The sequence below is a fragment of the Solanum pennellii genome, chromosome 10 (genome assembly GCF_001406875.1).
Source record: "Solanum pennellii chromosome 10, SPENNV200".
Classification (NCBI taxonomy): domain Eukaryota; kingdom Viridiplantae; phylum Streptophyta; class Magnoliopsida; order Solanales; family Solanaceae; genus Solanum; species Solanum pennellii.
This window is the reverse complement of record NC_028646.1, coordinates 78843528-78868643: the sequence shown is the minus strand read 5'-3', so window position 1 is coordinate 78868643 and position 25116 is coordinate 78843528. Positions and strand designations below refer to the sequence as shown.

At 34.5% G+C, this 25116-nt stretch overlaps 2 protein-coding genes, 1 long non-coding RNA gene, 3 other non-coding genes and 1 pseudogene across 7 annotated transcripts; all 7 read right to left on the bottom strand.

Annotated features, from left to right (window-relative positions):
- Positions 1-737: 737 nt before the first annotated feature.
- On the bottom strand, positions 738-3059 carry LOC107002462. Its single transcript, XR_001454515.2, has 4 exons — positions 2715-3059; positions 2388-2474; positions 2234-2262; positions 738-1104 (listed from the first exon to the last, which is right to left on the bottom strand). It is a non-coding gene; the product is annotated as an uncharacterized LOC107002462 (long non-coding RNA).
- On the bottom strand, positions 1905-2065 carry LOC114074568. Its single transcript, XR_003574988.1, has one exon. It is a non-coding gene; the product is annotated as a U1 spliceosomal RNA (small nuclear RNA).
- LOC114074545 lies at positions 2890-3050 on the bottom strand. The gene has a single exon (XR_003574968.1). It is a non-coding gene; the product is annotated as a U1 spliceosomal RNA (small nuclear RNA).
- A 1105-nt stretch (positions 3060-4164) lies between the features above and the next one.
- On the bottom strand, positions 4165-4300 carry LOC114074512 (annotated as a pseudogene).
- Positions 4301-5598: 1298 nt separating this feature from the next.
- On the bottom strand, positions 5599-5759 carry LOC114074556. The gene has a single exon (XR_003574978.1). It is a non-coding gene; the product is annotated as a U1 spliceosomal RNA (small nuclear RNA).
- A 442-nt stretch (positions 5760-6201) lies between these two features.
- Positions 6202-15993, bottom strand: LOC107002461 (TGACG-sequence-specific DNA-binding protein TGA-2.1). 2 transcript variants are annotated; one of them, XM_015200501.2, is made up of 11 exons: positions 15337-15993; positions 14526-14629; positions 12515-12585; positions 12187-12372; positions 10632-10709; positions 10488-10547; positions 10279-10356; positions 10136-10187; positions 8702-8973; positions 7147-7395; positions 6202-6711 (listed from the first exon to the last, which is right to left on the bottom strand). In XM_015200501.2, the coding sequence occupies exons 1-11, from the start codon at positions 15378-15380 to the stop codon at positions 6562-6564; spliced, it is 1344 nt and encodes a 447-aa protein (XP_015055987.1). In that variant the 5' UTR covers positions 15381-15993; the 3' UTR covers positions 6202-6561. The 2 variants fall into 2 exon arrangements, with proteins under 2 accessions (XP_015055987.1, XP_027768139.1); XM_027912338.1 differs by lacking the exons at positions 14526-14629; positions 15337-15993 and adding an exon at positions 14012-14467 and having other exon boundaries at positions 6204-6711.
- A 4297-nt stretch (positions 15994-20290) lies between these two features.
- Positions 20291-24600, bottom strand: LOC107032302 (nudix hydrolase 16, mitochondrial-like). Its single transcript, XM_015233892.2, has 4 exons — positions 24223-24600; positions 21975-22089; positions 21436-21519; positions 20291-20802 (listed from the first exon to the last, which is right to left on the bottom strand). The coding sequence occupies exons 1-4, from the start codon at positions 24291-24293 to the stop codon at positions 20533-20535; spliced, it is 540 nt and encodes a 179-aa protein (XP_015089378.1). The 5' UTR covers positions 24294-24600; the 3' UTR covers positions 20291-20532.
- Positions 24601-25116: the final 516 nt, after the last annotated feature.

Here is a 25116-nt window from a genome sequence, read left to right as displayed (position 1 = left end):
ACAGAAAATAATTTCACAAGATATATTAGAGAGTACAGAAGGTTAATTCAACAAAATTAAAATGTTTCAATCCACACAAAAAGAAGTGGAACAAAAGCACAAGGGAAAAGGGTCTGATATACCCTTCAATTTTGTCATTTGGAGCTGATATACCCTCGTTATAAAAGTGGCTCATATATGTCCTTACCATTATATAAACGGCTCATATATACCCCTGCCGTTACAAAATGGCTCACATATACCCTTCATTTGACGGAAGTTAAAAAATTAGTTTTAAATTTACATTTATTACTTCTAATTTTTAAAAAAAAAAAATATTTAGGGATATATATGATTCTTCTATCAAAGTTCAAGGTATATTATAATTTTTTTCACACATAAACTATTTTTTGACTTCTTTTATTATAATTATTTGAGTTTCTTATTCTTATTTTATTTTTTTCTTTCATTCCTTAGTTTAAAGAGAGAAAAAAATTAAACTATTTTTTTTGTGTGTATTGTAATTTAATTTCGTATTCGAAGAAAAAATTTGGTCATCTACAATAAGTTTTACAAAAATATTAGTGAAATATAAATAAATTTGATTATCAAAATAATAATTATAAATTAGTCATTGAAATAAAAAAAAGTCAAAAAAAATATGTTTGACGAGGATTAAATTTACTCATATGGGATTATATTTTTTAGAAAAAAATAATAAAAATTTAGATTAAAATTATTTTTTTCATTTCCGTTAGAGGAAAAGGGTATATATGAGTCATTTGTTTACAAGTAAGGGTATATATGAGCCACTTTAATAACGAGGGGTATATCAGCTCTAAATAATAAAGTTGAGGGGTATATCAGACCCTTTTCCCAAAGCACAATATACACCACTTTGGAAAACTATCTAAATGACAAACATCCCTGCTAAATTTCTCTGTACTTTGAAAAACAAATTTTGTACTTCCACAAGGCACATACAGTAATACTTTAAAATATAGCAACTTAGCTGCATCTCATATCTTGTGAGAGAGCAACTTCAGCATGATGGAATGACAGCTGCAAATTGTTAAAGTCAGCTACTTGTTGCTCACTCAGAGGATCTAACTGATTGACTAGAAGCTGCATTACCAAAGAAATCATTTCATGAAATGAGACAACAACATACTCGATATAATCCCACAAGTGGGGTTTGAAGAGGTAATACACATTGAAGAAAAGATACAAAGCAAATGAAGAAAACGAATAGCAAAATATAGCAATACACACACAGAGAAAAAAAACCACGGGGTTACTAAATAATAATCCTAACAAGGAGAAGCGGAGAAGAGGCTAGCCACCCTGCCTCTCCCACACAAAACTCGACAACACTCAGCTACCTACTAGCCCTCTGGCCTAAGCTAAAGTTCTGTTGTGTCCTATCTAATCAACTCCCTCAGTGCTTCCTCGGCCTACCTCTACCTTAGTATCCCCACTCTGTCACAACCAACCTTCCACACATCCTTACTGGCAGATCCACGCATCTCCTCTTCAGATGCCGACTATAAAGAATGATGCATAATTGGATATAAAGAAACTTGTGTACGGCTTAGAAGCAGCATTTTGAACTTATACTATACAATTATGATTATTCAATTTTGCAAAGAGTGTTCTCATGAAGAGCTTCGTGTAAAACATCTTTGGCTCTGCCTGAAGCACATCGTAGTGAGAACTTCTCACGATACCTTAAGTGTAACTAGTATTTATTCAAAACATCAATTTCACTATAATTTCTGAATCGTCTTGTTTCTCATGTACTTCTGCATTTGCAACATGCTCTGCAAGTATAAAATTTTCAATTAAGATTGTGTTACATTCAAACAAGTACACAGATTTTCTCTATAAAATTTGTTGAAGGACAAAAAACTTGATCTTAGGATAGGGTAGGGGCTGCGCGAACGCAAGCCCCCTCAGCAACAAATAATGACATAGGCTCGACCACTTGGGCCGACCTTAGGCAGGCACCCCTCCAAAGTGCAATAAAGGCCACAAGCCTAGGCCATGGGTCTTATTGATCACCCATTGACCCTGTCCAGGTAAGTATGTAATCCAGTGAACTCAGCCCATTATTAATACTACTTGCTTTTGCTCAACTTCTCTCTCTTATATGCTGATGTGGGAGAGTTAGTCGAAAATGGCGTTACTCTCTCTAGCATTCTGTTTTGAAATAGAGAAAGGAAACTACTAGGAAGTATAAAATGTGTCAACTTACTGAATTTGTTCTTGGTAAAAACACAGCAACTATGTTCTCCGCGTAATTATCAGTAACATATAGCAGCAACAAAACATTAAGAGTTTAGAACCACATGATACAAATACTTATACATAATGAATCCACATGTAAAATAAGTGTTTACTCTTCTTACCCAATGGGGATGGAAATTGTACGAAATCATAGACAGGCGTTATCGTTGAGACCAAAACAACATTAACTCAGGCAAACAACAGAAGACCTGAAATTTGAAATGAAATCACTCATCTTAGTTTTTGGTAATGTAGTCATTGTTTTCTTAATAGGTGTGTCAGAGTCAAAATTTGATAAATAAATAGGGACCGAAGTAGAGAGAATTAAGACAAAGGTTCCTCAAACAAGAAGCTATATTAACTAATAAGAGACATCTTATATCACCTGTTCTCAGCTTTGACATCACTCTAAATATTTATCAAAGGAAACAGCAGAACCACAAACTTACATTGCTGCTTAGTTGAGTCAACAGTAACATGGTAATCTTCAAATGACATGGAGTAAACACAAAAATACGACTTACAAAGCATAGATAAATATATAATCAAGGTATTTTTAATAGATAAGATATGCATTACTCTACTCAATCAACTAAATAGATGAATATTTTTAGTTTGGTTTGGGTAGGGGCCGCGCGAACGCAGGCCCCCGCTGCAACAAATTATGACGTAGGCTCGACCACTTGGGCCGACCTTAGGCTGTCACCCCTCCAGAGTGCAATGAAGGTCACAAGCCTAGGCCATAGGTCTTATTGATCACCTATTGACCCCGTCCAGGTAAGTATGTAATCCAGTGAGCTCAGCCCATTATTAATACTACTGCTTTTGTTCCACTTCTCTCTCCGATTCTGATGTGGGAGAATTAGTCCAAATGGCGTTACTCTCCGAGTAATCAGTAAACATATACAACACGCTAAACTAAGTAGCAACACGCTGACATTCTCTCCAGCATAGATAACAAAAAGTTAGTCACTAGAAACAAGGCAATCATCAAAATAAATGGAGGAAAAAACTGAAGTCTATACTCAAAGAGAGCATTCAAGAGACATAATAAAATCAGATTTTGAGTTATAAATGGATATGGCTCAATCAACTGAAGAGTGTTTTCTTAATTAAACAAGTCAAGTTCTCTAAGAAAGGATGAATTTTGGACAACATATATAATACACACACATTCTTATATAGCATCGCTGCAGCATCACCAGCTTCCTCGGGTCGTGTTAGTTTTCAACTTCTTCAGTCTTATCTCAGGTTCATTTTGTTCAGAATCTTATTCTGTCCTTTCAACAAGAGTCTATAAGCTTGCATGAAAATGTATAACAGTTGTTAGCTGTATAGCCATTGATCTTACAAACCGAAGGACCATAAGCAAACCAGCTATACCCTTATCTGTTTCAGCAGATCTTCCTTTTGTATCTCGATCAGCCAAAGCAACTCTCGCCAATGCTATATAAACAATTGTTCTAGTAAAATCAATTTCTGTAGAAGTAAGTCATCTAGAGCTTAGCAATCTGTAACTAGTCTTTCAAAAAGGTATTAGTTTTTAGATTAATGGCCTTTGCCAAACTTAAGAATATGCAGCACAAACTCTTGGAATCATCCACAAGCTCCTGCATCTGCTAAAGGTATTCGCTACCGATAAGATCAGGCCCAATGTAATAGTACTGAAGTTGGTTTGTATTTTCAAGACAAATATTTGATCTTTGAAGCCAAGACTCATGATCGCGTCTTCTTTGACTTATGGCTCTGTTAGATTGTTAGTCATATAGACATCACTTATCGTAGTGTTTGATAATGTAGTCGAAATAATCTTATATCAAACAGATGGGGCAGAGAAACGTATGTTTATTGTTTTTGTAAAATTCAGTTGGGCCAGAGAAATTTTGGGCGTAGATTTGGGCAGGGGCTGCGCGAACGCGGGCCCCCACAGCAACAAATAATGACGTAGGCTCGACCACTTGGGCCGACCTTAGGTTGTACAAGCCTAGGCCATAGGTCTTATTGATCGCACATTGACCCCGTCTAGGTAAAGTATGTTTTCCAGTCTGCTCAGCCCATTACTTGTACTACTGTCTTTACTCCACTTCTCTCTCAGATGCTGATGTGGGAGAATTAGTCGAAAACGGTGTTACTCTCCGAGTAATCAGTAACATTTACAACATCGCTAAACTAAGTAGAGCAACAAGCCAACAAAGTGGCAACTGTTAACAGCAGCGCGATTTCCTTCAGAATCTTTCTGTTCTTGTATTACATTATCCAAAGAAAATGGATATGGCTCAATCAACTGAAGAGGTGTTGTCTTAATTAAACAAGGCAACTTCTCTAAGAAAGGATGAATTATCGATAACATATATAATAATACACACACATTCTTATATAGCATTGCTGCAGCATCACCAGCTTCCTCAGGTCATGTTGGTTTTCAACTTCTTCGGTCTTATGTCAGGTTCATTTTGTTCAGAATCTTATTCTGCCTCTTCAACAAGAGTCTAGAAGCTTACATGAAAATGTATACAGTAGCAGCTAACAGGAGTGTTATCTGTATAGCCATATAGAGATACAAGCAAAACAAGTGTCTTACGACAACACAGACAGGAGTTATCATCGAGAACAAAACAACATTATGTCACATTAGAAGACCACTGACAAAGGCCGAGTTCTGTGATGCATTGGTGATGGATAATGACATCAAACACGGTAATACACTAGCTCATATCCAAAATCCAACAAAGAACAAAATGCATACAAGAAGCATCAAAATTAAGTGTAGAAACAACAGCTATATTGAGAACAGTTGAAATAAATTCATATATGAACAACTTCTCAAAAGGGCCTTCACAATCTGATAAGAAATGCAGCAAACTTTCTCCTTATCCCACATCGCCAAAACACTGATACGGAGAATGCTACTTAATGGAGAAACTAAGTAATATGCACTTATTTGAACAGGATCTGTTTAATCGGTTCGTACTACTGAATCTTTTGGCTACTCAAAAGGAAACCGAGTCTGATGATCTGTGACCATTTGACACAGGGAGTTTTAGTTAAGGATTTATGGGTTTTAAAATCATATATATATATCACACTATATAGTAACTTCAAAGTACTTAACATTTCACTCACATTATAACATGAGCATTTCTTATTAGCATTTTATTTTGTTTAACCAATTTTTTTCTTTATGAATGTTGCATGACATATTCAAACTATATTTATTTTCCTATATTTTGGTATTCACACTTAATATATAATATGACAATTTAATATATTTTGGAGCCCAATTATAAAGTCATGCTTAAATTAGGGCCAAACAAATTTAGGTCTTAGCATTGGGCAGGGGCCGCGCGAACGCAGGCCCCCACAGCAACAAATTATGACGTAGGCTCGACCACTTGGGCCGACCTTAGGCATGCACCCCTCCAAAGTGCAATGTAGGTCACAGGCCTAGGCCATGAGTCTTATTGATCGCCCATTGACCCCGTCCAGGTAAGTATGTTTTCCAGTATGCTCAGCCCATTACTTGTACTACAACTTTTGCTCTGCTTTCTCCTTGATGATGATGTGGGACAAAATTCATTGTTTGAATGGAACTTATGCATATTTCGATAATATATCATATTGTATTATATGATGAATGTAATATATGAATAAAGTGGTCGTTCTTCATCGCTACATCGACAATTTGAGATATCAGTATTTTTCTAAAAAACAATCTAGCAATCTACATATTTTTACTCTTCAAAATAGTTCAACTTGACCTTGAAAAATAGAGTATGACATTTATAATTCAGAAAACACGAGTATAAAGATGAAGAAAAAGAAATATATCAACATATTCATCCTTATTTTTTCACAAGTTAGTTGGTGTAATTAGATTTTATGGAAAGATATATAACAACAGATTTTAACATTTCTTGCAGAAATATACAAGGGAAAAATGATAAACTGCTTGTATATTTTGCCAACATATCAGAAGAGAAACTTTTGTAGTCACAAGCTATAATTTGATTAAGCATAAAACTTTCTAAAGTATCTAAAAATATCTATTACACTTCTTAAAATCCCTAAACTTTTTCCTTATAAAGCTAAAAACACAGGTACATTATTGGTTTCCTAAGTCACAAAGTAAAATCTTGGCATTCTATAAACCTAAAGAGAGAGAAAACAAATTCTGCACTTCCACAAGCACATACAATACCACTTTATATATAGTAACTTTGCTGGATCTCATATAACGGCCAGTGTATCGAAGTAGTATATCTGAGTTTCAGTAGAATATCGAGATGCATGTCATACTTATTGCTCTCGTGGTCTGGCAAGCCAAAGAGAGCTGAGAGCTCGAAGACGTGAGAAGTATTCACTTATTGCAAGAAGAGCACGGGCTGATTGTCTGGTTGTCAATATGCGATGCATTTGTTGCAATGTTTGTTGACGCAGGTTGTCCGCCTGTTAAAAGAGCCAGAAAGATGCAACGACGTTTAGCATCACGTAATTTGCCTCCAGTGACGACATAAAACTAATATAACAAACCAGAAATATCTGAACATGACTGGCTGTCTTGAATCATATGATTCACAAGAGAGATACAAGCATGAGACAGAAGGACAATTGTTGATTTAAGAACGTTGGAGAACATAACCCTTCGGTTATTTTATGACCTCAAAGTATCCAGAAATTTTTTTTCCAAAGACCAATACAAACAAGACATTCTGAAGATTCTGTGGGCAATGCATGCTGGTTGCAGTTACAAAGACCTCCAGAACAACAATTGCTTGCCCCCGACTTCCACATGTTCAAACAACTGAACGAGCATTTGCAGCTTATATATTGTAAACAATTAAAACAAACAAAAAAGGAAGCAGCCGCTAAAAATAGAGTTACCTGACGGAGAAAACCTTCAAGAGTCCCTAATTTCCCCATAGCCATTGCCATCTGACCCATATAATTAGCTACATCTCCTGATGACCCTTCAGTAGCAGGAGATCCGTTAGCTAATGTCTCTGCCAAGGATTGCTGCAACGCCTCCATACCTTGTGAAAGGGCATCTTCTGCTTGATGGGATGACTGCTGCAAGTTGTAAATGCCAGCTAACTGTTGCTCGGTTAGAGGCTCCAACTGATTGACTAGAAGCTGCATTACCAAAGAAATCTTTTCATGAAAAATGAGACAACAGCATACCCAGCGTAATCACACAAGTGGAGTCAGGAGAGGAGAGGAGAGGGTAGGACGTACGCAGACCTTACCCCTACCTTTGCGGATAGAGAGGTTGTTTATGATAGACCCTCGACTCAAAATAAAAAGAAAATAATTTGAAGCATGGTAGCAACAAAATTGCAAGGTACAGAGCAAATGACGAAAAGGAATAGCAAAAGATAGCAATACACATTAAAGTAAAGGAAACTACGTGATTACTAAATAATACTACTAATAAGGAGAAGCGTAGAGGAGGCTAGGCCCTGCCTCTCCCACGCAAAGTGTGACAACACTCCGTTACGTACTCGCTACCTACTAAGCTGAAGTTGTGTCATGTCTTGTCTTATCACCTCCCCAGTCTTCCTCGGCCTACCTCTCCCTCTCCTATTTAACAATCAATTTCCCACACTCCCTTACTGGCGCATCCACGCACCTTCTCTTTACATGTCGAACATCTCAGCCTACGGATTAGATAGTTATAAAGAAATAATGCCTAATTGGTTATAAAGAAACTCATACACAGAAGGGTGTTATCTACAGAAGCAACTTGAAGTTCTTAAATTGTCAACATCTGATTGACGCGTGAACAAATGACACAAGAACAGAGGAAAATATAATGTACAGCACTGATATAATTCCTGCACAAACATCCGTGAACGGACAGAGTGAAAGCATATTAACATCAGATGCCACTGGAAGTCTGCTAACATCACCAAGCTGGAGAAGCTCAGGAAACCTCATCCGGGATAGATAGAGATAATCACACAAATTTCATCCAAGTTTTTGCTTCTAGGCATCAGGTTTTCTATAGAGTCGCTATTATGCCAGTGAACACAAGAAGAAAATCAAAAGCTTCAGTACAATAAATGTAAGTCCATGCCATTTGAAGGAGAATGACAGAACCAAGGTCACGAGACTACAGTGATGGTGTTATAGAGGATAATGACATAAAAATGCAATTGTACACTACACGGCACCTCATTCGTTCGGAAAGTGAAACCATCCAACATTTAGCAAATTCGTTCGGAAAGTGAAACCATCCAATATTTAGCAAGTAAATTTCACAGGCATAAATCACTGAATCCACACTACTAAGAACTTATCAGTCCTGCTAATAATAGGACCTTTTCATACATGATCAAGCAGCATAACGGCTCTTTATAATCCTTTACAGGAAAAGCCTAGACTGGAAATATACAAGAACCGATGCAAAATTGAACACATGAAAACAAGAAGAGGTCACCTTAAGAAGTTCCGAGGGGCGGAAGCCACCAATCCACATAAAACATCGCTCGGCAGGGGTTTTCCACATCCCTGACAAGACATGGAATACGTCCGCCTTGGCTGCATTTCCTTTCACCCTAAAGACCTCATCGTAATGTGCAGTGACATTATTCACAATACTTCGCAGTTCAGGGTCACTTGCATGTGAATTGACAGCGGTTCTCAATTCATTGATGTGTTTGTTGTGTTCTTCTAACCATCGACTATATTCTGCATCAAATGCTAAGGTCCCTGCAGAACAGCAGTATCTGAAAGGTTATCTTACCACGAGAAAACAACTTTTTCAGTGCAATCAGAAATTAGGGGTTGAACGTTATCCTATTAAGAATGGCCAGCCTAATACAAAAAAAGTCATGTATTTAACTGAGTGCATAAAGCAGCAACCGATTCATTCATTATCTTAATCGTAGCAACCATCACAAGTGTGAGACTTACGAACACGAACCAATTACCAATTGAAAGTTGCAGTTTACTTTGTTCCTCAATTTTTAATTAAATGTCATCCACAGTGTATCGACACGCAGATGGATTTCACAAGTTATCTCATTAATTGAATCCAGTTAATCAGGGAAACTCAAGAAAATTGAAGTTCTAACAATCTCCTTCAATTAAAAACACACATTATTTCCGTCTTATTTGCTTCCTAAACACAGACCATGCGACACAGAAAATATGTGAGACAAACTATTCCTGGAAAGGCTGAAAGGTGCATAAAGTGCCATCATGTATATATATCTGTTTTGACTGCAATATGGTGGATGCTCATCTGTCTAATGAAACCAACCATTCAAATTCCACCCAAAATTTCCTAGAACTACCCAAATCCTGTCATAGTCACCTATGAGAGGCACATCTAGATGATCTTAAAGATATCATAGCTGATACAATAAAGAGTATTGTCAAACTACGGAAGTTGCAACAACAACATACCCAGTTTTGTTCTTCCTAGAACAAGTCTTTATTACATCAAGTGTAGTCTGTCCTGCTGGGAGTAATCCCACAAGTGGGTTCTGGGGAGAGAATAGAATGCGCAGACCTTACCCCTACCTCGTAGAGATAGAGATACTATTTTAGAAAGACCTTCGGCTTAAGTGCAGCAAATCAAAGTGGCTGGGGTAAAGGAGATATGGCAGTGGAGAAAACAGGTCAATTAATATGGAAAGCAATACAGGACTTCCAGAAGATGAACAATAATAAAAAAGAAATAATGTAGCAACTGAAAACTAACGACAACAGATGGTAACAGATTCAAATGCAAGAAACATGAAATAACAACCCACTCCTAGCTCAATTTAGCATCAAGAAGTGATACTTCCTCAACAGATCTAGAAGAAGCCCATCAATTTTCTTGTTTGTTGAAATGAAAAAAGGGAGCTACAAGAGAAGGACATACCACTGGCGCCCGCTCCATTTGATTGATCTGCCATGTTTGAAATGTACTTCCCCTTCAGTTGCACAAAAAAACAAAATAAGAGAAGATTGTGGAACCTCCTCAAGTTGTCCTCCCGAAAGCACATGAAAGGAAGACGCAAATACCTGTTGACGTGCTCGCTGAAGGTCCTGCTCCAACTGTGATAGCTTCAACCGACTATTCTCCAGCTGTTGAACATATGCCTGCAGCATAAGCAAGTACGGAATTAGTCATTTAAGACGAGTGAGAAATAATCATCTGACATATTCTCTTCAGCATCCCTAATATACTAAAATGACAAACTGGTGTGGAGAATGAGAGAAGAAAGGTTTACTTTTTTCCTCAATCTACTTTTTCTAGCAGCTTCACGATTTTGGGCAAGTCTCCGCAATGTCTGCAAGAAGTGATGATAAGCAAAACGAAAATAAGAAAGGAACATGAGTTCTCCTCTTCTAAGACTAAATAGTGAGAAATGAACCTTCTGATCCAAGACTTTTTCTTTTGATTTGTCACTGGAATCAGAAGCTGCAATAGCCCTGGATTGACCCGTCTCAATCTGCATAATGGAAAAGAATTTTCATACATGACTGAAATGTAAGAACACAAACCAGATTATGATAAAGAAGTTTCCGCTTCATTTTTAGGCATGCAATAACAATTATTGGAAGTTTGAAACTAAAAGTCTGCATTAACAATCACTGAAACTAAAAGGTCCACAAAGAATACAAAAATCACCTTGTTTCTTAAGGAGAAAGTGTATGTTACATGTACAAACTGTTCAGTTCAATAAAATTACATATTTGTGAACCAAAAACTCAAGTATGAAACTGAAGTGATGAAACCTAGACAATTACCAATTATTGCTCAATAACAGCTAGTTTGGGATTGGTTAACATGAATCCTCTGTATCTATTCCACTTATCCATTTCTCTACAATACAAATTATAGTCTTATATTTTGGATTAATAATTCAATAATACACACTCCATTCCATTTATTTTGAAATTTACGGGTCGCAGAATTCAAGTAATAATGATTGAAAAGTTCATCTAACAAATAAAAAATATGATTGAAGTTTGAAATTTGATTACCTTAACCAATTTGGATTCTTGACAGATGTGAAAGTTGCAGAGATGGAATATGTCAAACATTTTGAGACATCCCAAACAGAAAAGAATCATATAAGATGGGAAAGGAATAGTGCTAATCATTCAAGGAAAATTAGAGTTCTCGATAACCAGAGATTCTCCAAATTTCACTCTTTTTCTTACAAGGACATACAAGTGACCAAATCTATGTTGCAAGCACTCTTCAAAATCTCCACCGTACCCGAGTTGACACGACATAGGTGTGGGTTGTGGGATCTATAGCAGATTGGGTCAACTTATCTTGGGTACTTTGCCACATTCTAGACCGAGAAGTATAAATTGATCTGGTATTTAGTTTGATTTTTGGTTTTATGTCATAAATATAGATAAAGTATGTGGTCAGTCTCAAAAAATGTGAAGTATGAGAACCCTTTTCTATTGCGTGAGAAAAGAACAAAATATTCGTGTTTATAAGGAATGAACTTCTATTAATTTATGTTCAATAACTTCAACTAATTGAAAATTTGAAATATAACTTTATATATCATAATAAACAGTTATTGGTCATATCCCAGCACCTGTATCAGTACTCGGATCCATACCCTTGAATCCTAAAATTTATGTGATAAAGAATCTGAATTTTCCATAGGCACCAACCAAGTCGGATGCCCGAACCCAAGTCTGATCAGCGTAGACCCAAATAGAACAAAATGACTCAAAATAAACATTTCACTTTATGTAAGTGGCCAAGTGCAATAACAACAACCAAAACCCCAGTCCATACTTGTTGGTTTGCCTAGATGGCCCCTTGACTCTTTGCTTCGGTTAAATTTTATTCTTACTCAAATCAAGATAAATTCCAAGACATTGCAGGTCTTTACAAACCAAAGAGAAATGGACTAAGAGAGGCTAGGCGATGAAACTGAGACAAGCAGAGTAAATTACCCTTTGATTTCTATCATCTCCATCCATGTCAGTTGAAGTATCAGTGCGAGAACCAGAATCTGCCATGTTGGATTCGCCCCAATTCTCAGGATGAGTGCCGGCTGCAGGAACTAAGTTTGATTGCAATTGTATTACATGAGATCCTGGAGCAGCAGTAGACAAACTTGTATTTGAAGGAGCTAAATTCTGCAAGCTCAATAGGAAAAAAAATATATCAAAATAAGCTTAAATGCCTTGCCCTCAGTCTGTGGACATCTCTGGCAATATCAGATAAACAGTTTCTACTTCTCTTAGGAAGAAATGTAGAGAGATTAAATGCCGTAATTACCCTATTGATGGTTCCAGAGACGTCAAATCCCACTGCTGGATTAGCTGCAGATGTAGAATTAAATAGGGGACCTAAACCAACAAAAGATATATTCATCAATCATACTACACAGGAAATGGTCAGCCTTCACATAAGTGAGACAAGTTCCTGGACAATTATGGTTCACATATAACTGAACACTAGAAAAGAAACACAAGTGCTTGTCAGTAAAATCTAGCATTCCTACTACAGTTGACATCAAGCTCAAGAATACCATTGCAACCACAGTTCTCTAATAAGGGGGATCCGTACCACTTTCAAACATCAGTCTAAACATTTAGGTTCAATAATATCGAGAATTTGGAGAACAGAAATCCAGTTTATTATACCATAAGTTAGTTCTTTCACGCCGGAAGCTACATTGACAGGCCAGTTTGTCTGAAGAGCACAAAGGAATAAAACCCCAATTATCCTTGTCCTCCATGCTCTCCGTCATTTTTTGGCTATTGTTTGCAATATCTTCACATTATGTTTGATAGGTACTCCCTTTTTTTAATTTGTTTGCCTAGTTTCGACGTGGCACAAAGTTTAAGAAGTAAAGAGGACTTGAATCTTGTGGTTTGAACTCATATGTTGAATGTACCAAAATGTCTTTTAATCTTGTGGTCTTAAACATGTCATGTGAAGTGAAAATATAAGAGTTGTCAAAAAGGAGGCGTTCTTTTTTAAATGGGTTATAAAAGAACATAAGACAAACAAATTGAAACGGAGGGAGTACCCATCTTTACATTACATTGTAATCCGAAAATGACAAACACAAAACCAGATGGTGGCGACTGTATTAAATATAGATAGATCAGGAAATAAGAGCAAATTGTGCAAATGACCATCAGGTACATAACTTATGAAGTCCGTGCTTTTGACCTAATTTTTTAACAGTGCAGTTAGAACTAATCCAAATTTTAAAGCAATCAGAACTTTTTCTTGACACTGCTACTTTTTTATGTAAAAAGGTCATATGTCTTGCACCCATATTAGTACAAAAAACAATTCCCATTTGTTTGTTGGTGCCAAATCCAACCTTCCTGGAATAATACTAATTTATCTCTTATTTAACATTGTCCAAATAGGAAGACCCAGTTCAAGATATATCAAATATTTGGAACAATGAACTTAGTCTTCTTAATCCAAATTAGCTATCTCAACACCACAAAACATTATTTACTTCAAATACTATGCGCTCGAATATATTTTCCAAACTATAGATATCTACACAGGAATGTTACTTTTTCGTAGATCATCTACAAAGAGGTTACTACATATACTATGTGCTTATATACATAAATGGGAATATTACTTTTCTTATATTATCTATATAGAGGTTAGTTCATATACTATGCGTCGAATATATTTTCCAAACCTATAGATATCCACATAAGAATATTACTTTTTCAAATATTATCTATAAAGAGGAGTCGTACTTTACGGTACCACATAGGTCAAGGGTATTAATTTTACCTTCTTTATATGGTCTTCAGCAACTCTCACCGAATGAACTAGTTTTTTGGGTAGAGTTATGCCCAAGGTCAGTTGCTCTTAAAATAGTATGATGCAATTCCCGCAATGTTAAATTACCCAATGTTGGACCCTCATGTCCACATATCCCTATATAATCTTGAACTCTCACTAACAGTTGGAACTAAGTTAAGTTCAAATTCCCACTTCTCTTACTACATTTAGACGTGACTGGCTAGAAAAGCAAAGAGAAGTCCTATGCCATGATCAGTCTCTTCAGCTCATTTCAACTTTTCGGAGTCTCAACTACCCAAATTTGCATAGAAAGTAAAACTTGCTGATGAGATCATCGGTAACCAAACGCTCACTAGAAACACTAACGATAAAACACACTTGGTGCCTACTGTAAAGCTGTAATTTAAAGAACGCTCAAACATAAAAAGATTCTTTTATCAGATGAGTGAGAGGAAAGATAGGCAGCCCAAGAACATCCAGGACTAGTCTTAAAAATACATACTTCGATTAACATTAACACCATCTCCAATACGGAATCCAAGATATTGCTCAAGCACCCCAAATTCAGACATTCGAGAAGTATTTGTATTGTTCCCTTCTGTGCCCCTGAAATCCAAAATTACAGCCCAAAAATACTGTTAAACAGGAATTAATAATTGGAGATGTCACCTTCACATACAGCATATCAACCATGACATATAATAATTCTAGATTTACACTAACACCTTGCACTGTAAATATTCAGGAGGAACTCTGAGAAACAACTTGACGACGAAGTGGTTGAACATTCTTTCATCTTCTTATTAAATTTAACGCGTTTCTTAGGACCAGCGGAGTATTAATAGGAATATTTGATTTACCTAAACAATGATCTGGACAACCAGTGGCGAAGCTTAGAGGGGCAGAAGAGGGTTCATTTGAATCCCCTTCGCCGGAAAACACATGATATATAAAAAGTTAAAATTTATTTCTGAACCCCCTTAACGAAAATCCTACCTCCACCGCTACCAGGAACTATCCGTTCCTGAAACAAAGAGTGTTCAGCTCTCCTTTTTCATTCCTATCCTAAAACTCATTAAAAGTCACCTCTCCAAATTAGAATCAAACTATAAGAGACTTCTATTTTTATTTACATAAACAAACAGAAAGATATATAGCCTAATCCCTATAACAACAATCTCAAAACTCGAATCCTTCAACATAAACATAAGAATAAACAGTAATCCCCATCTGAAACAAATCCAACACTTAGAAAGAACAAACTAAAATTTACAGAAATTCAAAAAAAGTGGAATTTATGTCAAGAGATATACATGTGATTTTTTGAAACTGGAATCTGAGAAATGAAACTTGGCATCCCAAAATTACCACTCTTATAGCCTTCTCTACCAATCTTCACATCATCATCAACAATCCACAACCTCAGTTCATACACTCAAAAACTCTACAATAACAAAATCAAACTACAAACCCCTTTCAAACAGTTGACTAAATACAAAAACTTCCAAAAGCAACCGCTTAAAACTTTAACACATACACCATTAAAATCAAGAAAACCCCAAAAAGAAAAAAAACAGCTGTGCATAAACCCTCACTTCAAACAACAAAAAGGTCAAAACTTTATCAAAACCCAACTACCCCTTCATCAAAATGAGTTAATATCTAATACCCAAAAGCTTAAAATTAATAAATAAAAAAAAAAACTCAAGAAAATTGAATTTTCTACAACCCCACTTCGTATAAAAACTAAATAAACCAAAGCTAGAGTGGTTCAATGACTGGTCAGTAAACAATTTCAAGTTGAATTTTCTATATAAAGACTCATTTTTTACACAAAATTCAACGAACCCAGAATTAATTTTTGTATAATTTTACTTAATATTATATATTTATGACCACGAACAACGAGGGAAAGAGAGAGGAAGATGACAAACGTGACGTTTAGATCATTCCAAACTACGCTAGCCCCCACGTCATTTTCTAAGCCACCGAGATATATATATATATCAATATTTGTTCGATCCGATTATTTTTATTTGTTTATTTTAAATTTTATCTATCGTTCTAATATGGATATTTTCTTTTGATATTTGTATTGATTGATGTATATATATTTTAGATTTTAGAGAAAAAAGTAATTAATATTTTTAAATATAAATAAGAAAAAATAATTAAATTTTTTTTCATATATTATATATTAAAATGACAAATAAGGAAAAGTGAGAGGTATATTATATTCCTAAATTATTTAGCGCACTTACATAATAAAACAATCTAATTTCAGATTCTCCTTATCAAGTTTTGGAAGTTACATGTAACACACCCAAAGTTTTTTTGTTTTCACTTGAGTCCCTTTAGTTGAAGTAGTGGGTTTTGACTAATTTATATCCTTTAATTATGATTTATTTATTTATTTAGCTTGTTATATACAACATTAAAAAAATTCTATTGAATTAGGAATATGTCAAGGATAGATTTGGAGAAAAAAATTGAACACCTTGAGTTTGTGAAATATTAATGGTTTTGAATGAAAAGGAGTATAATTTCATGTAATTGTTATTTTTTTATCTTTAATATGTTCATTTATTTGGCGATTTTTTTATTTTGGAGAAATTAGTTTGATCAGATGAAATTCGTATATGGATATGTTTGGAAATGCAAGATTACTAAATTAGGAGAAGAAGAGACTAAAACTCCGCTTCTCCCCCGTATAAGCACTACAATCTTGTTATCCTGCTTCTCGATCTTCAAAATCTTCTTAACTAGAGTTAATATGCCTCATATTTTTAAAAAATTAAAAATGTGTTATATCATGTTTAATTATTTCTTTTGATCTTCTGTGGACTATCTTTACCTTTTTTACAACTCGTTATAATCAAGCTTTGAAACATTCTCATTAATGCCTCCATACACATTTTCTATACATGCATGAATCAGCTCAATCTCATTTCTGTTATATAATCCGTTACGAAGATTACAATAATATTTGAATTATTCATAGGTAGATGATCGTTGGTGGATGTGGATGAATACTAAATAAAAGTTGTTGGGAACTTTGGAATACAGAAAACAACAAAGAAGAAAAGTTTTGATGAAAATTCCATAAATGAAAATAGTAATGATTAAAGCATCATAGTCAAACATATGATAATTAGTTGGCTTTAATAATTGTCAATATAAATGTTTCTCAAAATAGACATAAATTTGGTTATGTTGACCAAAAGCTTTTACCCTACATGCCTAGATGTGAACACCCTTGTTACAAAAAATGCCAATTTTCAAACACTAATTAAAAACTAAAGAGATTGCACTATTTGGTTACTTCTTAGCCCAAAAAAAAAAAAAAATAATAAAAAAAATACTATTCTAAAATTATTCAATTTTATCATTTGTTATATTTCATCCTACCTATTCATATCGTATTGATTTTCATTATTTACGAGAGGTAAATTCGCATATATTTAAATTCTTTGAGCAAAAAAATTCAAATTTATCCTAATTACAATATAAAATCACCTTCAAACTGAAATTATCATTAAAGGTCAAGGACCAAAAACGAACAAAAGTAATATTAGATAGTAACTTGCGAAGGATAATATTACATAATTTCATATAGTATATAGGTAAAGTTGACCATTTCTTATTAAAGAGAGAGAAATACAATAGATGAGTCTAATTTTTCTATAATTAAAAGTGTTAGATTTAAGCTTTTATGTGAAACATTCTTGGTAGGAAACACTTTTCCCCCGAATCGAACCCTATACAATGTAAATCTGAAATAGTCGAACTTGAACGTGAATATCAAAAACGCGATCGATTTTTTTTAAAAAAATGAGAGATAAGTAGTGGACCACTTATAATTAACTAAACTATATGGGCTACTTAGTCAATATTGACAAATGTTTTATTACTATATTTGTATTTCCTTTTCCAGCGCCGCCTGACTAGGGAGATATAGTAGATGCTAATATTATTTTGTACTTTCCAACACAAGTAATTTAATAAATTATTAAAGAATTTTAAATTAGAAAAAACAACTTTTTTTTTCCCAAGATACGTTAATTAATTAAATTATTATTAGAATTAGAAAGATATTTATCATTAGCCAATAACCTTTTTGCTTCGTGATTTTCATTAATGCATTTGCAGGATACATTAATCAAATTATTAGCAATATAACAAAATTTATGCAATTTTTGAATCAAGGATTCAACTAAATTCATTGTTTTTGATTCAGGATGTGAAAATTATTTAAATTTTAATAAATATCATATATAAACTTATTATTTTAAAATACAATAATGAATTATAAATGTATAAGTTATTATATCTAAATATTGGATCAACTTTTATACATCTCAAATTATCGAGAAAAAAGTATAAAACTTTAACGTAAGAAGTAAAGTAGGAATCTCTTCTTTTTCTTCCCTTTTTTTTGGGATAAATTCTAAAATCACTCGAAAAATGTATGAAGTCCTTTAGTTCCAACATTCCCAAGTAAGAGTCGAGAATCTTCAAAGTTAAATTCGATTAAATAAATTAAATAATTTATAATTAAAATCTAAATATTTAAAAATTATACTAAAAGTATAATAAGTTGTAATCGTACTCATGTCAATTTGACGGAAAAAATATATTTTTAAAGTTAATATAATTTGACTCTCGAGAATTGAAATATAACTAATTTTGGACGGAGAGAATAATTAGTACATTGTATGTAACAAACACTGGACCAACAATTAAAAAGATTGACTAATTTCTAAAATTGACCAAAAGTTTTTAAAGTTAGAAAGCAATTCTAATCTAACTTTTATATTTCTTTCTGGCAAAGGAAGAAGAGAAATTCAAATAATTTAAAATCATATAATGCATAAGCTTCAAAATAATATCGTGATGTCGGAGTCAACTTGTACACGTGTCTAAGGGTGTACACTAATCGGTTCGATTTGATTTTATATATTATCGATTCGATTTATTAATTTTTAATTTTTAAATATGTTAAACCCAATATAACAAACCGATAAGATATTCTTTATCGGTTTTCAATTTATCAATTTTTGATCATTATCGATCAGGTTTTCGATTTATCCAATAAAAAAATATTCATAAAATATTATGGTTTTTCACTTCTCTAAATGCTTTGATATAGTGAAACAAAAAAGATAATGAGAAATTGCATTAATAAGAGAAAATATAGTACGAAGGCTATAATTACATGTTATCACGAAAACATAGCACAATGAACTAAAATAAACTAGTCCAACAAGACTAAAACTAAAACTAAAACTAAAATCAAAATAGCTACAATTCTTTAATCTTTAGGTATATAGTAAAAACTAATAAAGCGTCCTAGTGTGAAATCGATAGAGTACTAATAATGTGATATAGTTATAGTGTAATTATATATTAAATTATTACTCCCTCCGTTTCAAAAAGGATGACCTAGTTTGACTTGGAACAGAGTTTAAGAAAAAAAAAGACTTATTAATCTTGTGGTTCTAAATTAAAGTTATGTCAAATATACCAAAATGCCCTTTAATCTTGTGGTCTTAAACGTGCCACGTGAAAAGTTAAAGTGTTGCCAAAAACGAAACGAGTCATTCTTTTTGAAACCCAATAAAAGAATTTATAAACCCATTGAAAACCCAATAACCCAATAACATTTTTTTCGGTTCGATTTTTTCACACCCCTACACGTGTCCAGTAAATTCCACGAGGTACCCACTCACACTACCTCCCATCAGCACAGTTACCAAATAACTCTATTCAATAAGGCTAGAAGAAATAAGAAGAAATCTCCGAGCAGCATAGTTACCGAGAAACTCTGTCCACATTATTGACTACTATACTATACCCTCAAGTGTAGACTGAATGTATAATTATGGCAATTCATTTGGTACAAATACAGTTATATTGAATTACACCAAATTTCACTTTTGGCTATAAAGATAATTAAGCAACAACTAAAAAGAACCAAGTGTTGTTTAACGGCATTCATCACACAACTTTCAGTTGTTAAGCATACACATGGCGAGGCCTGTTTAACAAGTTTCTTTGCCTTCCCCACAACAGATTATGGACACTATATCGCGTAGTATGTCCATAATAAGCATGTCCAATGCACGAAGCATTATGCGTTCATGCACAGTTCCGGGAAGAGGGGCTATACTGAGCATGTCATTATAATGAAATCACAGTTGCAGAGAAATGCATCATCTGGTAATCTAACTAATTTGGTTAGTCCCACCACTTGTATAACTGAAAATGTAGCTTAGCAATAGCAAAAAAATGATAAAGATGGGGATAATTTTCTTGTTTCTTTTCTTTCTAATTCACCTTCAGTCTCATGGAAAGCAAGAACCAGATAATAAGTTATCAAAACATGGTGACCATGTCACTTTTTTTGGAAGATTTATAGTTTGACATAAGATCCAACTTCATAGTTGTTTCTACCCGTTAAAGTTCTAAAAAAACTTCAGTCTTTGGTAAGGGAGGACTAAAGAGAAAAACTAGTCATCGTTGTTGTTAATGGTGCTTACCATACCATCCTCATGCCACTTCGAAAATCCTTCTTCAAGGGCCTTTCTCATCCATGGGTGCCGGCAACATTCAATTGCCTCAGGAATTGTCAGCCAACTTCTTTTCCGGCGGCTCTGTTCTGGCCAACAGTCAAGCTCTTCCTTAACAAACAAAGCGAACATGGCAGCTCTACACAGACCTTCTGGACTGAACTCGTCTTGAAGTGTTTTGCTTTTAAAGGGGTAGTATCCCAAAAAATGCTGAAAAAAGAAGAGGTATAAAATCAACAGATACATGATAACAAAAGAAAAGGGAATGACATCACTTCTAAAGACGCTACGACCTACAAGTTATTTACACAAGATACTTATTTTAAGATAAAACGTTATGCCAATCAAGAGAGGATAACTTGAAGTTTTTCACCAAGACAATCTAAAGTCTAAACTAAAACAAGCATATTTTTCCTAGAATGCTCCAACAGAAGTTCAGCTTTTGTAAGTATTATTGTTGCATCACATTTAGACACTGTCCAGTGCTAAATTTTGCACCTTCTTGATGTGTTTTGTAATACCTCCTACTTCATTAAAAAAAACATATTGAAGCTTCATCACATCATATGATGCTTTCTTGTAAAAAAATTCACTCCATTAATAATAAAAGAACATTCTGCACAGAGAGAATTAAAGATGATAAAGTAATAAAAAGACACGAGCACATCCAAAGCTCAAAGGCAGAGAAAATGTTGCTATTGCGGTCCATTTGACATGCAAATACATCACTAAAGAGTGATCTTTCCTCCACTAAAGCATGATGAACCTCCATGCAACATGGAATAACATATTTGCGTGTCCAAATACTACAGAATAAATGAAGAAAGGTTACAATGATCTCACCACTATATCCCCACGAACTCCAGCCTCCTCTATGGCTTCACGAACAGCTGCCTCTTTAACTGTTTCATCATTTTCCCACCCTCCCTGTATATAGAAAAGATAGAAATGTCAATTAACAGAAATCTTGTCAACTAAAGGCAAAATAAACACGAACAAAAAGAATTAACTAAGATCTTATTCCCCAATATCATGGTGCTACTAATAAACAAAAAAATAACAATTAAAGAAAAGAACAAGAAGCCTATCAAGTTATGTGTGATGCCCAGAAAATATAGAAAAGGAGAACCTACTGGAAATGCCAAACTTGGTATCTTTCTAGTTATTTAACTTGGTAAGGTTCAACTTGACAGCAAGGTGGAACAAAGTTAGCAAATCTCTTAATTATGAGGTTGAAATACCAAGTGGTAAAGAGGACACAACCACTAGATCTATCAGAAGATAAAGTCACATAAGTTAACTTAAGGCTGGTCCAATAAAACACCTTCAGTCATTTGAACTACCCTAGCATATTGCTTGAAATCCAAAAGAACAGTTCTCACCTTTGGAAACAGAAGACCAGGCCCGCTCGTTGAGTTTATCATCAGTACTTCCACTATCTTTTCAGATGTGTCATCACCATTCTGGTCCATATCTCTGAACCTGAATGGTATACACCTGTGACAACTCTCGTTATAATTCAGAATATACAGGTCCTAAGGCAATATTATTCTGATTTCAAATGCAAACCCAGGAAGTTAATGCAGTAGTTGCCGACTGTTTTCAGATTTTGAAAAAGCAAAATATCTTTGATAAATGGAAGTCGTCAAACGACATAACGACTATCAGAGGTCTTAAACTCATATAAAGATGCAGTGTACTTGTGAAAAAGAGACCCCAAAGTCAAAAAGTCAGATCTACCACCTGAATTATGGAGAAAAATACAGCCACAAAGTGAACTTATATGTCAACTTCAAAAGACATGCTTAGTATTTAATTAGAAGAGCAAAAATTTGAAAATTGAGCTTACTTAACTTTTTAGAAGCAAAAAGATTATCTTTTCTCCATAAAAATCCACATACTATTTCTGTTCTAAGAGCATTTTTTTTATGACAATCATATTCCAATATTTTCTAGACACCGAAGGATTTATCTTGTGTACCTAAATTTTTCTACTTTGTGTAGTTGCTTTTCTATAACTTTCCAAAGATTAAATCAAGTATTCAGTGCATAACACACTCTTAAAACTACAATTTTTAACTCGAAAACCAACAATTCTTAACAATATAGAACATTGAAGCCCCAGTCGATGTCACCACGCTAAGTTGCAGCCTGAATAGCTCAGAACTAAGCCAAACCCTAGAGCTAACAAGGTGTGATGCCCGTCAACTAAGAAAGGGAAGCAATCCTTCCATCAGTCTTTTTCCTTCTCACATTATTTTTAGCTGAAAAATAATCCCATCCCATGGCTATTTGGTGAAGTCATACTACTAGTTTTTGATGGTGATAGGATGAATATTATTTGCTGTCAAGTAGCTCGAGCCCTTGTAGCTCTCATATCTTTCCATTCGTCTGGTGGATAAAGAAAGTTACACTACATGTTTTTTGAACTTCATTTTTGTTTAATGTCATGGCTTATGAGTTAAGACTACTTTGAAGGAGATATTAAACAGAATAAGAATGGAAACTTGGAGATAGTAAGTATGATGGGAAGGATAAGGATAGCTCCTTCTGACTGAATCAGCGAAAGAATCTATAAGATGATATAGTGGGATACAAAGGTTATTTCCACCATATAACCCCAATTTTCAATTTGTTTTATGCTTAAATGATGACAGTATGCCTCCAAATTTCATCTTATGTTCATCATAAAATTATGTGGAACTGAGAAAACATAAATAGACAGGGTCACCCAATTCCTACTCCAACTTTCCAAGAGTCATTATTCTGCTTTACCTCCTCAAATTTTACTTATCTTTAAATAAGCAACTTGAAGAGAACAATGCCAGCCTATTCCCACATGTCCCAACAGTTCTTGGGCATTACTCTTCATAAAAGACTCCAACTTTTCTTTTTGATAACCCTGGTGTCAGGGCCAGCTTTCGCCACACCTCGACTAATTCCACATGAAACCTGCCACCTCCCACCACAAACAAGTATCTGGTAGCTCTGTCTGTCCACCGAAGCTAGGACAGATGACAATCTCAGTTGAGATTTGGACCTGAACTTCATGGTTCTCAACGCACTTCAGTGACCACTAGGCCACACCCTTGGGTGCGAAAAGACTTCAACTTTTTCTTTTGATAATCGTTGTCCGGGGGCTTTCACACACCTCAACTAATCCCACGGGATACATGCCACCTCCCACCCGCAACAAGCAACTCTGTCAATCCACCAAAGCTAGGACAGATAGATATCTCTATTGGGATTTGGACCTGAACCTAATGGTTCACAACCTACTTCAGTGACCCTTAGACCACCCCCTTGGGTGCGAAAAGACTTCAACTTTTCGAAGATACTAAACTTTATTAGTCCATAGAAAGCTGAAAAATTACCCCCCTTTCTTAAAATCAAACTGCACAAACCCAACCCTTAAACAAATGCAATCAAAGGAAACACTAAACTAAAAGGAACTGCAATCCATCTTGTTCCTTAAGAACCCTTCTTCATCAATTATCAACACCAATGTACAAAATGCCCACATTCAACAGAAAAATTCCCAAAACCAAACAAAACCCAAATGAGCAAAATCCAAAATAAATCCAAACAAAACAGAAACATTACACATAAAGAACAGAAAAAGAGAAGTACCCAGCAATGAGTCGATAACCTTCTTCATACCGCTGTTGATGCCGACCCGTCCGAGCAACCAAATCAGACATTTATAATTAAAATATATATCTCTATAACTTTATACAGAAGCAATGCCTAAATCTGCTTAACCATATTTGCCCAAACTGATTGGTTTTTATCCCTTCTGCATTGTTAAAAAAAATCAACCTTTTTTCCCTTCATAAACAGCAAAATAGGCTGTACCCATTTTCTTGGTTTTATCAACAAAAAAAAAAGTTAGATGGAAAATTAGAAACAATGGGAAAGAAGAGAGAGAAAAGGGAAAAGGGTGTTAAAAGCAGCGCATGATTCGGAGTAGCAACATGGGAGTCTTGAGCTCATCAAGAATGGTTCGGAATGTTAATCAGAAATCTCGAATTCGAACTATATGATTTAACTAAAAATAATTTAAAATCTAAATTTAAAGTCTCAAATTTAAGTTTTTATGCATAAAAAGAAATTGTTGGAAGCTCATTTAATAAAGATATAAACTTTAGTTAAAATCATAAGTAATTATCAAGCCTAATAAACATAAGCACCATGTGAATTTTTACTATATTTTATAAAGCTCTTCAATTTTCTTTTATATTACTTCCTTAGTTTCATAAAAAATAATCGGATTTGACTTGACACGAAATTTAAAAGTATAAAGACTTTTGTATCTTGTGGTTCTAAATTAAAGTTAGCTTAAATGTACAAAATTCTCCTTTGATCTAGTGGCCTTAAACATGCCACGTGAAAAGCCAATTTTAAAATATTATAAAAAAAAAAAGAAAAAGATCATTTTTTTTTAAACAGACTAAACAGGAAAAGAGATCATTCTTTTTTAAACGGAGGGAGTATTTAAGATGTAATGCACACCCCTTTCTTTAG

Bases quoted from the DNA above. Each gene is read 5' to 3' on its own strand.
- LOC107002461 (XM_015200501.2), bottom strand. From the start codon at position 15,380: ATGCCAAGTTTCATTTCTCAGATTCCAGTTTCAAAAAATCACAT. The intron at 10,548-10,631 runs GTTCATTTCTCA...CACTTCTTGCAG, and splicing joins AAAAAGTCTTGGATCAGAAG to ACATTGCGGAGACTTGCCCA. The intron at 10,357-10,487 runs GTAAACCTTTCT...CTTATGCTGCAG, and splicing joins AAAGTAGATTGAGGAAAAAA to GCATATGTTCAACAGCTGGA.
- LOC107032302 (XM_015233892.2), bottom strand. From the start codon at position 24,293: ATGTCTGATTTGGTTGCTCGGACGGGTCGGCATCAACAGCGGTATGAA. The intron at 22,090-24,222 runs GTACTTCTCTTT...GAGTTGTCACAG, and splicing joins GGTTATCGACTCATTGCTGG to GTGTATACCATTCAGGTTCA. The intron at 20,803-21,435 runs GTGAGATCATTG...TTCTTTTTTCAG, and splicing joins GAGTTCGTGGGGATATAGTG to CATTTTTTGGGATACTACCC.